General features: G+C 41.8%; 1 protein-coding gene across 1 annotated transcript in view; it reads right to left on the reverse strand.

Moving 5' to 3' along the window:
• Positions 1-15004, reverse strand: part of NRDC (nardilysin convertase) — a 77781-nt gene that overhangs the window by 1849 nt on the left and 60928 nt on the right. The window contains exons 17-28 of the mRNA XM_079776921.1: positions 14792-14878; positions 14061-14180; positions 12626-12677; positions 10556-10706; positions 7245-7372; positions 5588-5750; positions 3764-3795; positions 3378-3516; positions 1470-1517; positions 1139-1191; positions 670-753; positions 101-191 (exon numbers count right to left, since the gene is read on the reverse strand). Coding sequence (XP_079633047.1) covers positions 101-191; positions 670-753; positions 1139-1191; positions 1470-1517; positions 3378-3516; positions 3764-3795; positions 5588-5750; positions 7245-7372; positions 10556-10706; positions 12626-12677; positions 14061-14180; positions 14792-14878 — 1148 coding nt within the window. The remainder of the gene's footprint in view (positions 1-100; positions 192-669; positions 754-1138; positions 1192-1469; positions 1518-3377; positions 3517-3763; positions 3796-5587; positions 5751-7244; positions 7373-10555; positions 10707-12625; positions 12678-14060; positions 14181-14791; positions 14879-15004) is intronic.

Raw genomic sequence — 15004 nt, forward strand, 5'->3', positions numbered from 1 at the left:
GGGGCTACAATGTTCCAAGACTGGCCAGCAAAGCTAAGGCTGGTGTCCAGTTGTCGAGAGCTTGTGTGGGCCAAGAAACAGACCAGGCCAGCTCAGTCACCTGGGTGTTGAATGCATCCTCAGTGAGGTTTTCAATCTTTTCCTCAAAGCTAGAAAGAAACTCTTCTATCTTCTTATCAACAACTTCAGAGCTAAAACAAAACAAAAATCATTAGAAACCTTGTCTCGGAAAGAGGCTCAAGTGTTTTCTTCCCAGTCCTCCTCAGCACTCCCTTAAATAGAGGGAGGGAAATGAATGGAAAGAACCCTACCCCCCACCCCAACTCTGGCCCATTTTCCTGGTATCCTCATACTGAAGCAGTGACCCATGCTTGGCCATTCCAAAGCTGAGAACCAACAAGGCCCTGTACCTTGATTGTAGCATTAAGGCCAGTACCTTTGCCTTTCTTGTCTTTAGATCTACCTGAAGACACAAACTGGCAAGCCCTGTACAGTGACCACAGGACTTGAGTCCAACCCTAATAGGAACCATTGATCAGTCCTGGGTCAGGCCATCTATGACCAATCACTCTGCAGCCCCACCCCCTACAACTGTGATTTAGAGTTGTCTGAGGTTTATCTGTAGCCCCTGCTCTTCATGCCAATAATAATAACAGTTTGCTTACTCACTTGTATTTGGTTGCCTGAGTCCCCACAGTGACAGAGAATCCTAGAATCCCAGATGTGTTCCTACAGGTAGGGTAGACATGGTACCTACAGCCAAAGCAAAAAGTTTTATGAGCTCAGCTGGTCACCTGAGCCCTGCTCTCCCTCAGAAACTAGAGATGAGAGAGGGGTTTCTGCACATCTTGACTGAACCTCGAGATCCACAAATATGTATACATCTATTTCATTCTCAGGTTACAGGACCACAGGCTAGCTTCTTCTCTTGCTAATCTTGAAATGTGACCAAACTGAAAACCCGATGATAGTCCAAGATGCAAATTCCAGCAGTTCTGGCCAGTAGGTATGACTCTAAGTAGGCATGGAAGGGCCAAAGAGCTCTGAGAGACTGCTCAGTCAGGATATCTGAAATTTCAGCCTGCAAAGTAAGCCCCAGGCCCTTATTTGAGCTCAGTGCTCTTGCCAGCAGACTTACCCGAGGGTCTGCTTGGTTCGAAGGAAGTCAAAACAAGGCTCTTCCATGTGCATCTGTAATTCAACATACTACCCATCAGCCCAACTCCTCCTAACCGAGAAACCTCCATTTCTTCCCCCCAAAATGTTCCATACACCCCCAAAGTCCAGCCTCCCTTGCTGCCTTCTTCCTAAATTGCCCAGGCCCCTGTCCATGATCATACTGGTGAGAATACTAAATAACCATCTCACCTTCCAACCATAAGTCTCTGACAATTCCAAAGTCCCTACCCCTAGGCAGAAAGGCCAGTCCTCTGTGGGTCAGGGGTCCTTAACTCTTTTATACAACTTACCACAAGCAGCTCCATAAGAGTGTATTCTTTCAAACTCCTGGTACCTGACTGAAAGGAGAAGTTGGTCAGACCAACTGAAAATCCAATCGCTTGCAGGGCATTTTAATCAGCTATTCTTGGCAACCATTTATTCATGTGTCCATCCCATTCTTCTCATCCCCCAAAGAAAGTTGATCATACCCTCTACTGCCACACTTTCTACAATTTGGTTTATACATCTGTCTTCCTGTCAGAAGGTCTGTGAGGATAGGATTCATGCGTGCTCATTTGTATTCCTAGCCCTAGGACAGAACTGCAGGGCAGGCATAGAGGAAAGTCCGATAATCCCTACCTGCCAGCTCCTGCCAAGGACCTAAAGGACACAATCTAAAATCAAGTACTTGTAGTTCAAGGTGCTAAGGAGAGCAAGAAATGTCTGGGTATCAATGAAGGATAACTGGACCTATTCCTCACGTGGAAAAGATGTGAATAGGAGCTTTGCAGCCATACCCAGGGACCCAAACCAATTGATAAAAATGCCTAGCAGATACCACATCCTGGCTGTCCTGGAAACTGGCAAAATAATGTGGTTAGAATAAAAGAGGGCATCCCCATCAGGCGCTTGTAGGCTCCTCTGACAGACTCATTACTACCCTTCCCCCCTTCACTAGATAAAAGGCTTTATAAAGTGAGTGCTCCCTGCAAGCCCTGTTTAGTCAGCAACAAGATTTCCTGTTTGCCTCTAGAAGGACTGCAATAAAACCAGTCAAAACTTTTTATTAATTTCCTGTTCAAAATGCCCTCTGTGAGGAAGGAAGTGGTTCTGTAAAGGAAGCAGTCTGTATTAGAAGCTGGTAGTAAGAAGTGATCGATGGAAAGCACCTCAACAGAGGTGCTTACAAATTCTACCTAAAACTGGAGAGGTGCTACTCACTCTGGGTTCTGAGCAGTCAAGCCCTGGAAATGTGGACAAGGCTAAGCAGGGCCAGGCCATACCATTTATGAAGCTTGGGACATGGTGCTCATTTCACCTTCAAATAAGTTTAAAACCTGGGGGGAAACTCAGGTAACTACAGCCAGAGGGAGATTGGCTCTATGGACAAGCTGGGCCTCTAGGGAAAGACTCAGGTTCAGGGCCAAAACCGCAATGAAAGGACAAAGAGAGTAAGACCATGCAGCCACGCCCAAAGCCCAGAGCAGGGATCTTCAAAGGCCTGGCAAAGAAGAGACTTCCTCATGCAGGGACCCAGGACCACAACAGCAGCTATAGAAGCCCCAGCGCTGGAGAAGTCTGAGACCAAGCTAGAAGGCACAGGTCCCCATAGTCCAGGAATCGAGTGGCACTACACAAAGGCTATGGGCCAACTGAGATTGCTGCAAAGTTCTGTAAGTCCCATCTGACCTCTCCAGAATGGTGTGGAAAGAACACAGGATTTGTGTTCAAGCCCCAGGTGATAAGACCTCAGAAGTAAGGAAGTCAGGACCTCAGAGTCAGCATTCATAAAACAGAGGTAATAAATCCTACCTCTCAGGTGCTTTGAAACCTTCAATTATAATTCTGATAATCATTCTGTTTGCTGTATACTGATTACATAGTTATGTTTACTTTTCTCTAATTTTCAAAATGATCTTTTTAACAAATGTCCTCCTGTTGCTTGGGGTTCTGTCAGGGGAATATACGAGAATTTCCAACCACACTGTAGTCTATCCTCTGGACTAGTACTTGGGTGATTAATGAAGCACTGTGGTTTAAAAGGGGTTCATTTTACTGATAGGAGCATTTTTAAATGTAGTTGCTTCAAGAAAACAAATGACCCCAAGCACAAAACTACAGAGGGCCTTGGAGGTCAGCGGGTCACTACTCCCCCCGGCTTCCAATGCCCTAAAGGTACTTAGCCATGAGGATAGCTGTGCAAGGGGCCAACTGACCTGGTAGTACACAGTGACTTCAGAGTTGGCATCACCCCTGTTCAGAGCTCTCACTTTGCATATGTGGTGGCCACTGGGCAGTTCTACCACCTGGAACTGCACAGACATCTCCTGCTCCAGAGGCATGAAGTTCAGCTTGCTGCAAAAGAATCAGTGTGGGTCACTGAGGCAGTGCCTTTATCCTCTTACCCCACCCCAAAACTGTGAAAAAGAGGTCAGGCCTCCACAATCCCTTCTGAGGTGCTTTGTTTATATAACTAGCTTCAAGAAAACCTACCACAAGAATTATGTCCACTGTGGTTTAGTAACAATTGAGTAGTGGCTCAAGGCCCTCCTGCTGGTAAGAACATATAACTCCCAAAGAGAAAACTCAAACTAATACTCACTCAATAACATATTTCAGGAAATCCATAGAGTCCTAGGAGGCAAAGGGGAAGAAATAACTGCATTAGGCTCTCCTGACATTAATTTCACCCAGAACCAACTAATATCCATATTCTAATCTCTGGGGAAGCCCTGGATAACATTAGGAAAGCAGATATAGTCTGTCACCCAAAATGCTGGGTAAGTCACTCATTGATTGGGCTCATCATTCACTGACTTAATATTATGTCTATTGAACACGAAGTGGCTCTAAATTGAACAATTCCTCTTCTGCTCACTCTGCTTACCTGTACACCGTAACACTTTCCCCACTGGATCAAACTTACTGTTGAGTTTACCCCGATATTCTGTGCCCTCTATGACAACTGTAACTGTGCTTTGGAAACCTGGAGCCTGGCACAGAGTGAGCAATAGCATAATCCTAAGTGAATGCATCTCCTCCTCCTCTCAAAACTTGTTTTCTTACCAACAAAAGGAGGGATTAGTGGAGGGGTAGGCCCGTTTCTAAAGCGATTTCTACCTGGGGGAAGACATGGAACTAAGTCCTCTGGACCAAAGGCCCTGCCCAATACTACCACTGCTCAGAGAAGCAGGCAACTGCTCCTGCTCTTCTCTGTGAGTTGAGGCTCTTAAACTTCTTTCTGTGAACAGGACAGAAACTAAGGCTGGGTAAAGGTGTGGGATAAAGACATAGAGGAGTGGGGAGGAAGCAGCCAAACGCAAGAGTGGCCATTTATATGTATTTCCATCAAAGGGCCAGTCCTGAGAAACAGAGAAGCCGTAGAAGATGGCCAACAGCCGAACAGTTTAGGAAGAGTCCCAATCAAGCACTCTTGGCTGTAAGAGGCCTGTTCGTCACAAGGTCCCACACATATCTCCAACTCAAAATCTCACAACAAACTCCTCATATGCCCTCAAACCTACTACTGTTCCTCCTCCTCCACCAACCCACTAGTTCAGCAAGAAATTTGGGCATCATCCTAGATCCTTCCCTTCTCCCTCACCCCCACATCTAGTCAGTCACTGAGTTTTGGCCATCCTCTCTACCTTATTATTTCTTAAGTACTTCTGACTCATTTATTTTGCCAAACCTCTAAAGCTTAATCATTTTTTTCACCTTCACTTTGTGTGCGTGTGGAAGACACATAACAAAGTTTACCATCTTAACCATTTTTAAATGTACAGTTCTCTAGTGTTAAGTATATTCACAGTGTTGTAAAATGGAACTCCAGAATTTCTCATCTTGCAAAACTTTAACTCTATACCCATAGAACAATTCCCTCTTTTTACCTCTCCTAAACCCTGGTAACCACCATTCTGCTGTTTCTATGATTTTGAGGACTCTAGATACCTCATGTAAGTGAAATCATACTTCATATCAACTTTTATAACAGCCTCATAACTGGGCTGTCTGGATCTTTCTTAATGACAAATCCTCTTTTAAACCCTTCAATGGTTCTCTATTTACTACAGGATAAGCCTGACATACAAGTTCTGCTTACTTATATGTGTGCACATCCCTCACCACTCCCCAGGTCCCACTTTAATTTCTAAACTGTTTGTAGTTTCTATACATAACTGTCAACAAATATAACCAATATCATATATTTACCAAACCCATTTCATCCCAAGTCCCGGTCCATTACCAGCAGTCTCCTTCATAAGAAAGTCTTGCCCAGCATCAGAGGGGCCAGGTTCCCTTCTAAATAGCCTATGACAATGCTGGCCTGCCAAACCCACAGAGCTTCAGGGAAGAACTAATGCAATTCCAGAGCCCACAAAAGCATTCAGACCTGGCCAACCGCAACAGAACACCTCACACTCACTGTGCTTGTGACATTTCCTTGTACCAGGCCTTCAACAAAGAGCTGGGATTTGAACTCTTTGACAAAGCTCAGCAGAGACTCAAGGGACAGGCCATCCATCAAAGCCCGGTACTTGTCAATCATAGACCAACGGGAATATTCCAGGATTAAAAGCCGCACATCTCTGTACAGAGGACAGAAAAAAATGTTTTGTTGTAAGATATGAATCTTAAAGGTATTAGAGAGATTTGGTTAAATTTCTACAGATGATATATTTTAAAGAGAAACAATTTCTATCACTATTTAAGATGGGGAAACAATCACCAAAAAGGATTTAAAATTGCACACATAAACTTTTACACAGATTTCCTCAATGGTACAACTCACTTTTTATCTGTCACAGTTGCAAAATAAAGTATTTCACATAAGTTGCCAGATGAGTTGCATACCAATTTAAAATTATTACTATTTTGATTTAAAATCTCACATTTTACTAATTACCAGAAGTCACCTTTATAGATATCTATTACTGAAGTGACAATATAATACAGGTAGTAGCTTTAGGACAAATTCAGACTGACCCTGACCCCACACTAAGCTGTTTAACTTCAGCAAGTCACCTGTGACTCAATTTCTTCATTTATAAAACAAGAAAAATAATAATGGTGTTTTGGTGAGAAATAAATACACAAAGTTCTTAGGTCTAGCACATAAAATAATGAATCTTCAGTAAAAAGGTATTATTATTACTTTACCACATTTTGATAAAGTAGCATTCAGGAGTAATTGCACACACAGGGCTGTTTTCTCAACATTTCAACAGTTCCAGACACTCTCCTTTCCAACTTATATTTGGTTATTAGTTTTAATAATCAGATTATTAGTTATTACCTGTCTGACTCTTAACTATTCCCTTGCTTTTGAATTTTGGTTATTTACAGGCTCATTATTACTATCAAAAGCAGAACCTCTATTGTGCTGTTTACCATTTGCAGATGCACAGCAACGAGGTAAAGTGGGGGCTTGCAAACCATGTGCACAAAGGGCTGGGCCTGCTCAGAGGGGAATTTTTTCCCTCCCATAAAGGCTCCACAAGCTGACAGAGGGTACCCCAAGAGGGTATTCCTCCTGATTCACACAAAGGTACCCTATAGGCTACAGGCTCTGAAGGAAGGCCGAAGGGGGCTGCTTATTAGCAGAGGGTTTAAGCATTAGTACACAGACTGTCCAGAAGTCTTTTAGCTCTTTTCTGGAACTTTGGCTGAATTCTGGATAGCTGCAATTGCTAGATAGATAAATGATATGTTAAGCAATTTATCTCAGCTACTCATCCCAGCACCCAACACAAAAATATCACCAACAGGCAATTAATTCTAAGCTACAACAAAGCCATAACTTCTTTAACTGTTATTTACTTACATACTTGGGAAAAACCACCCCTTTTACCTTCAGCCTCTAATTAAGTATAGTGGGCTACTTTCAGTCCTACTCACAGATAGCTACTTTAGCTGGGTTTAGAAATCCTATAATCCCATGGCCTGGTTTCTTAAACCACAGCACAATTCGAACAAGTCTGAAAATTAGCAGTAAAACTATAGCCTCAGCTCCCACAACTGACCCCTTGGAACGCAAATACTTTCAGGCCTTCAAAATAAAAGCTGATCCCATGTGTACCCACTTGGCCAGAGTCTCAGGCTTGATGAGGATGTTAAAGTAGGTCTTCTTCAACTGCTCTGTTATCATTGTAAAGACAGCTGGTGTGGAATTAAACTCCGCTAAGTAGTCAATAATGAGCTGAAACAGTAGCTAAAAAGAAAAGAAAGAAGCACTTTAAGTGGAGAAGCATGGAAATCCACTACGTTTTTTTGGATGGTGGGGATGATTTCCATTGGTTTTTACCAGGGACCCAAATGGTAATAGGCATTGTGGGAGACATTAGAGAAGTACTGATGACTCAAAGAATTTCCAGAGGCTAAAATCCTCAATAACCGTAAAATTTGGAGCAATGATTCTTCTATTTTTATAATTTTCATGGGTATTCTTAAACATTTTTTTCTTCCATATGAACTTGAAAATAATTTTATCCATAACCCAAGTGCCCCCCCCCCAAATGTGACTTTAATTGGGAGTAATTGCATCCTATATAATAAAGAGGTGATATGCAAATTGACCATCACACCCTCACAAGATGGCTGCCTACGACCAGGCCGGCAGGGGAGTTAGTGAGGGACTGAATAAGCAGGCTACGTGGGGCGACCAGGCCGGCGGGGGGGGGGGGGGGGCATGAGGGGTGACCAGGTCGGCAGGGGGAGCAGCTGGGGGCAATTAGGCTGGCAGGGGGGGGGGCAATTGGGGGCGACCAGGCCGGCAGGGGGGGGAAGTTTGGGGTGACCAGGCTGGCAGGGGGGGGCAGTTAGGGGCGACCAGGCAGGCAGGCAGGTGAGCGATTAGGAGCCAGCGGTCCAGGATTGTGAGAGAGGGATATCTGAGGGGTCCCGGATTGGAGAGGGTGCAGGCTGGGCTGAGGGGACCCCCCACCATGCACGAATTTCATGCACCGGGCCTCTAGTATTACATATTAATTTTCTTTTTTCTTTTTTTTTTAATATATTTTATTGATTTTTTACAGAGAGGAAGAGAGAGGAATAGAGAGTTAGAAACATCGATGAAAAACATCGATCAGCTGCCTCTTGCACACCCCCTTCTGGGGATGTGCCCGCAACCAAGGTACATGCCCTTGACCGGAATCGAACCTGGGACCCTTGAGTCCGCAGGCCGACGCTCTATCCACTGAGCCAAACCGGTTTCGGCCATATTAATTTTCAAGTAATGACAACTTTCTATCAAGGTGTCCTATGCAGAAACATGCTAATTCTCTCCCTTAAAGTATTTTTTTATATGCTTCAGTAAGATCTATAGCCCTAGCTGGTGTGCTCAGAGGTTAGAGTGTTGGCCCACGGACAAAAGGGTCAAGGGTTCAATTCCTGTCAAGGGCACAAACCTGGGTTGCTGGTTTGATCCCAAGCCCCAGTAGGGACATGTGTGGGAGGCAACCAATTGATGTCTCTCACATCGATATTTCTCTCGCTCGCTCTCTCCATCCCTCCCTTTCACTCTCTCTAAAAATCAATGGAAAAATATCCTTAGGTGAGGATTAAAAAAAGAAAAACAATCAAGAGCCCTGGCTGGTGCTCAATGGTTAGAGCATCAACCCACAGACCACAGAGTTGTGGGTTCGATTCCCAGTCAAGGGCATGTTCCTCAGTTGCAGGCTTGATCCTTGGCCCATGGGACATAAGCGGGAGGCAACTAATCGGTGTTTCTCTCTCTCACATCCTCCTCCTCTCTCTCTCCCCTTCTGTCCCCCTCCCTCTTCCCACGCTCTAAAAATCAATGGAAAAAATGTCCTAACTCCTCAGGTGAGGATTAAAAAGAAAAAAAGAACAAAACAAAAAAATCAACAGAAAAAATATTCTCAGGTGAGGATTAACAACAACAAAAAAGATTTAGTTTTCTTTAGACTAGTTCTGCATTTTTCTTATTTCTTCCTAGGTATTTTTTTTCCATTATAAATATTTCCATCCATTTCTAAGTAGTTATTGCTACTATAGGAAAAAGAGCCACTGATTTGGATATACTGATCTTGAGACAAGCCACATCACAAGTTATTTTTATAATTTTAGTAGCATCTTAGGCTTTCTAAGAATACAACCATATTATATGTAAAGAAAAATATTTTTACTTTTCAAAGTGTTTTTATTTTATTTCTTTTATTTTTTTCACTTTAATGTAGTAGCCATTGCAGAACTCGCTTTATTGTGGGGGTCTAGAACCAAACACACAAAATTCTGAAGTCTGCCTGTCGTGCTTCTCATTCGAACTGTTAGTTATTCATCAACTTCCTAATACTGAACCAACCTTTTGCGTTCCTAGCACTTGGTCATAGTGACATACTCTTTTTGTTACTTTTTTTTTTAATTGTCAAATTTTTTAAAGTTTGCATCTACATTTTACAGGTAAAACTGGTCTTGAGTTTTATATATTTATATTCTATCTCAGGTTTTAATATTAAAGCTAGGTAAGCTTCATAAAATGAAGACCCTCAAATACTTTTCTATGGTCTGTATTTTGAAAAGCTGTCTTCTGTTTAGGCTTTAATCTGTTTGGATCTTAAGCTACATTATAGGTAGGCCTTTGAAAGTTGACAAAAGTAAAATATTCCATAGTATATCCTCCTAAGACCAATATTTGTTCTCTGAGGAGACTGACAGGGATGAAGGTATAAAGAGAACTATATTATTCACTAGCATTGTTGCTAAGATATGGATGCTATCACCTCTTCGCACAGATCTAACCTCTGCCAGATATTTTTTGTGTGAGCCAAGTTCCCCAAACCTTAATATATGGTTTTATATCTTATTTTATATTGATTTCTACCTGAGAAATCAAGATATAAAATTTGTTATTGGGTACATTATATTACTTTCCTGGTATTTAATGATCTAATTCTCTTAGCTAGCACCCGATATTATTTCTTCTGCTTATGAAGTTTTAGACAAAGTGACACTGGAACACATTCCTTACCAAAAGACAAACTACTGATAGGATACAGGATCCTGTTTCTAAAAGGCTCATAAACTTAGGACTTAGAAACAAAATACACATACTTGAAAGAATGAGATAGAGTATAAGAGGAAGAAAGAATACAAACATCTGACTTCTACTCTATGTCAGGCAATGTGTCATTTGCCTGTCAGTGTTGCATGTATTGCTACTAATTAATGAATATCTGTTGCTCTTATGTGTGGCCAAAGTTAAAATAGCTGTCACCAGCCAAGAAAACATGATAATAAACATTATCTAATTAATAAACATTTCTTTCTATGTATAGCACTCCATGCACAAGCCTCTATGCTTGGTGCTATGGGGCAACAAATATAAATATGAAATTGTAAAGTTCTCTATGAGGAAAACAGCACTTGCACTTACAGGTAGTTTGTGGTTGAATCCTTTCACTCGAATAATTAAACCATGTTCTCCAGCTACCAGCTTATATTCCAGCTGTGCCACATCTGCTTCATAAGCTGGTTCCGCAAGGTTATGGGTGAGGATATTAACAAAGATATCAAAGAGGACCACACTGAGAATATAAAATGCAAGCATCATTGTTAATTGGCAAGAAATAGACATGAAAATATATGCTTTGATTTAGAATAAGAAACTTCACTTTTACAAAGATGTTAACTCACTTCTCCAGAATGTAAAAAAGTATATACTATTGAGCTCAAGGTAAATACTGCTTACCCAGGACTCAGTTTCACAGGAGCATAATAGAACAAGTACCTTCAGAGTGCTTCCCAATCTTTTCATCTCATGCACATATAGAAACGGTCATATTAATGCTGCACAGTGAGGTAAGTGTAAAAGGCATCAAAGGCAACTAGCCTAAAGGCTCTGACTATTCCTGAGGCCTAGCTTTCCTGATTGACAAATTAAAAATCTGAGGGGAAAGGATGAAGGTAATGTCTTTTTTTAAAGTCGATATTAATAAATGTTAGTGCTGGTTGTCATTTTAAGGTTGGATTTTAATTAAGAAACACAATATAATTTCCTGAGCACCTCCTATGTTTCAGGAATATTTTTAAAAAAATATATTTTATTGATTTTTTACAGAGAGGAAGGGAGAGTGATAGTTAGAAACATCGATGAGAGAGAAACATCCATCAGCTGCCTCCTGCACACTCCCTACTGGGTATGTGCCTGCAACCAAGGTACTTGCCCTTGACTGGAATCGAACCTGGGACCCTTGAGTCCGCAGGTCGACGCTCTATCCATTGAGCCAAACCAGTTAGGGCTGTTTCAGGAATATTTTAAGCTCTCTGACTTCCTACAATGCAGCTATTTACATAAATCCTATATAATAAAGAGGTAATATGCAAATTGACCCATCACTCAAACATACAAGATGGCCGACCCTGTGTGGTCAAAGATGGCCGCCACAAGATGGCCGGCAGGGGAGGGCAGTTGTGGGCGATCAGGCCAGCAGGGGGAGGGCAGTTATGGATGACCAGGCCAGCAGGGGAGGGCAGTTACGGGGGACCAGGCCTACAGGGGAGGGCAGTGGGAGGGACAAGGCCTGCAGGGGAGGGCAGTTGGGAGCAACAAGGCCTGCAGGGGAGGGCAGGTGGGGGGGAACAGGCCTGCAGGGGAGGACAGTTGGGGGGGACCAGGCCTGCAGGGAGGGCAGTTGGGGGCGACCAGGCCTGCAGGGAGGGCAGTTGAGGGCGACCAGACCTGCAGGGGAGAGCAGTTGGAAGGGACCAGGCCTGCAGTGGAGGGCAGTTAGGGGTGACGGGGCCAGCAGGGGAGGGCAGTTGGGGGCGACCAGGCTGGCAGGGGAGGGCAGTTAAGGGTGACCAGGCTGGCAGGGGAGGGCAGTTAGGGGCAATCGGGCTGGCAGGGGAGCAGTTAGGCATCAATCAGGCTGGCAGGAGAGTGGTTAGGGGGTGATCAGGCTGGCAGGCAGAAGCGGTTAGGGGCAATCAGGCAGGCAGGCGAGCAGTTGGGAGCCAGCAGTCCTGGATTGTGAGAGGGATGTCCCAGATTGGAGAGGGTACAGGCTGGGCTGAGGGACACACCCCCCCGTGCACAAATTTCATGCACCGGGCCTCTAGTATATAAGTAATTTGCTAAGAACAAAGCATACATAATCAGGTTCTCTAGCAGTCTCTAAATATAGGATCAACAGACCCACTAGTCTTCATTATAGACTGGAAGCTAACCCAAACTAATCTCTAAGGAACTACCTCAATCCACTAAGTCTATGATGAGTCTACACCATCAGCCTGTTTCACAAATGAGCACTGGAAATGCAGCAGCCACAGTTCCAGTTCAATGTTTAGTATAGATACAAATAATTTGTTTTGGGCACAGAAAAAATACATAATCAAAGCATAGCCCAGGCAGGTACTGACAGAGAAAATGATAGAATGATTCAGAATGAAACAAAATAATTTTCAATAACAAGTATTTTTTCTAGAAAAGAGGTCAATTGCTTACTTTGCTGCAGACTTCTGAATCAAAGGTGAGATCAGATGGAAACGTATATATGCTGAAAGAAAAAAGATTATAGATAAGAAAATAAAGAACAGAGGACTCAAATATTTTATGTATCTGCTATTTATGCCCCAAATCATGCTTTTTAAAAATTCTGAAACAAGCTACTAATCCTTAAATCCTTATTACACTTTTATCCTTAGAGGTTCTTTAAAAAGTAATATTTACCATTCCAAATAATGACCAAAAGGCACATTTTAATCTACTGGAAGATCAGATATATAGACAGATATACAGAGAGACCTATGAATACTCATATTTATCAATAGCATTAGTCAGGGAAAATGTTTACAGAGGTATACATGTCAATAACATTAAGGAAAAAATCCCAATGTTCACAAAAAGTTATAACAGAGCCTTTCCAAGGAAGCTGAATAAATGTTAAGAACATTTTTTAAGAAACTCTCATAAGCTATTCAAGAAAACAAGAACACCCAGTCTTTAATTCCAGGTTGCTTCAGTAATTTCCTATGCTATGCACAGGAACAGAAAAAAAAGCAACACACTTTGGGCTACCCTGTTGAACAGGCGTCCTCAAACTACGGTCCGCGGGCCACATGCGGGTGTTTTTGCCATTTTGTTTTTTTACTTCAAAATAAGATATGTGCAGTGTGCATAGGAACTTGTTCATAGTTTTTTTTAAACTATAGTCCGGCCCTCCAACGGTCTGAGGGACAGTGAACTGGCCCCCTGTTTAAAAAGTTTGAGGACCCCTGCTGTTGAAGAAAAGGATTTTAGAGTCTGTTTAACTGTATACTATGCTTCCTCTATTCAGAAAAACAAAACAGTAGAGGGAGATAGATATACAGAGAATATTTCACATTTGTAATGCTGGATGAGGCTACGGTGTCTAAGAATAATTTCCTTCAGTGTATTCTTAATTTTTTAAAAAATCCTCGCCTGAGGATATGTTTTTGTTCATTTTAGAGAGAGAGGGAAGGGGAGAAAGAAACATCAAGCAGTTGCCTCCCGTGTGTGCCCAACTGGGGACTGAACCCACAAACTGGGCATGTGCCCTGACCGGGAATCAAACCCACAACCTTTGGTGTACTAAACAACACTCCAAACAATGTTCAAAAGTACCTATTCCCTAAGAAAAAAACCTGGCTGTGCTTTCATTAAACTGAAAGTAAAATATCTGAAAAACAATTTCATGTTAGGTTTGAATCTTTATTTCCTAGAATCTGTAGTGTCTACAGGATTTTTGTGATAGCACAGGAACACAGTATTGATCTGACAGATACGCCTAGAAAAGGTATTCAAATGGAAGGGGAAGGAAAAAGGGAGGTAGATAATAGACATAAGAAAAACATTTGCTACAAAGTGAAGAAAGATTTGTAACACTTATTTCACTCCTTTAAGAAATGGAAAATTTTACCTTTGGGGATTTTGAATTTGTTGTCTTTCTTATACCACAGGCAACCTTGTGGAGTGTTCACAATTTTAACAGGGTATTCTGTCTCAGGAGAATCAAAAGCTTTCAACATGAAGTCCGAGGCTAACAAAAGAAAAGAGTAATAACTCATTCAGATATATTAGCAGGGTTCCTAGCAATCCATAATTGGTTTCAGAATTCTAAGTAACTTTTCTTTGTGAAATCTGAAACAAACATTCTTAAAATAATATTCTTTCTTTATGCAATTAAACATTTTGCTATTTTCCATCCTAATTGATTTTTTAAATGCTTTCACAATGATTACACTGACATCACAACCCATTATACTGATTTCACAACTCTCTAATGGGTTGCAATCTGTAGTTTGAAAAACACTAAAACAACCAGATGAGATAATGGTAATTCCTACATAGACTGAACGAAAGGATCAGCTATGATAAAGCAAAAACAAATACTTCAGAGATTCCCCAAATCTATGTTAAAGTCCTGTTTCCTCCATTCACCAACTGAATAGTCTTGGACAAGTTGCTTTGCTTTTTTTGAGCTTCAGTTTTCTCATTCAAAAAAGTAAGAAAACAGTAATGCCCATCCCAGAGTATTACTGGAAACTCAAATATGAATCTAATGGTTCTTTGTAAAACATACTGTTCTATACAGGTGATATTTTATGAGAACATGGATGGATTATGTATAATGATAGCTGTTTTACTGACCTATGTACTTGTTTTCAGCTGGAAGATGAAGATCTGGATTTAATTCAAAATTACTCTTCCACAGTTCAGCCCAAGAGTTTTCAACATCTGTAGAAATGGAAAAACAAACTGATCCAATAAACAATGCAATTTTTTAGAATTCTCTCAATAACAAACCAATCAACAACTGGCTTTCACAAATCAATTCTCCTTTCTTCGGAAACCTGTGATTGA

This window comes from Cnephaeus nilssonii (genome assembly GCF_951640355.1).
Source record: "Cnephaeus nilssonii genome assembly, chromosome: 7".
Lineage (NCBI taxonomy): Eukaryota > Metazoa > Chordata > Mammalia > Chiroptera > Vespertilionidae > Cnephaeus > Cnephaeus nilssonii.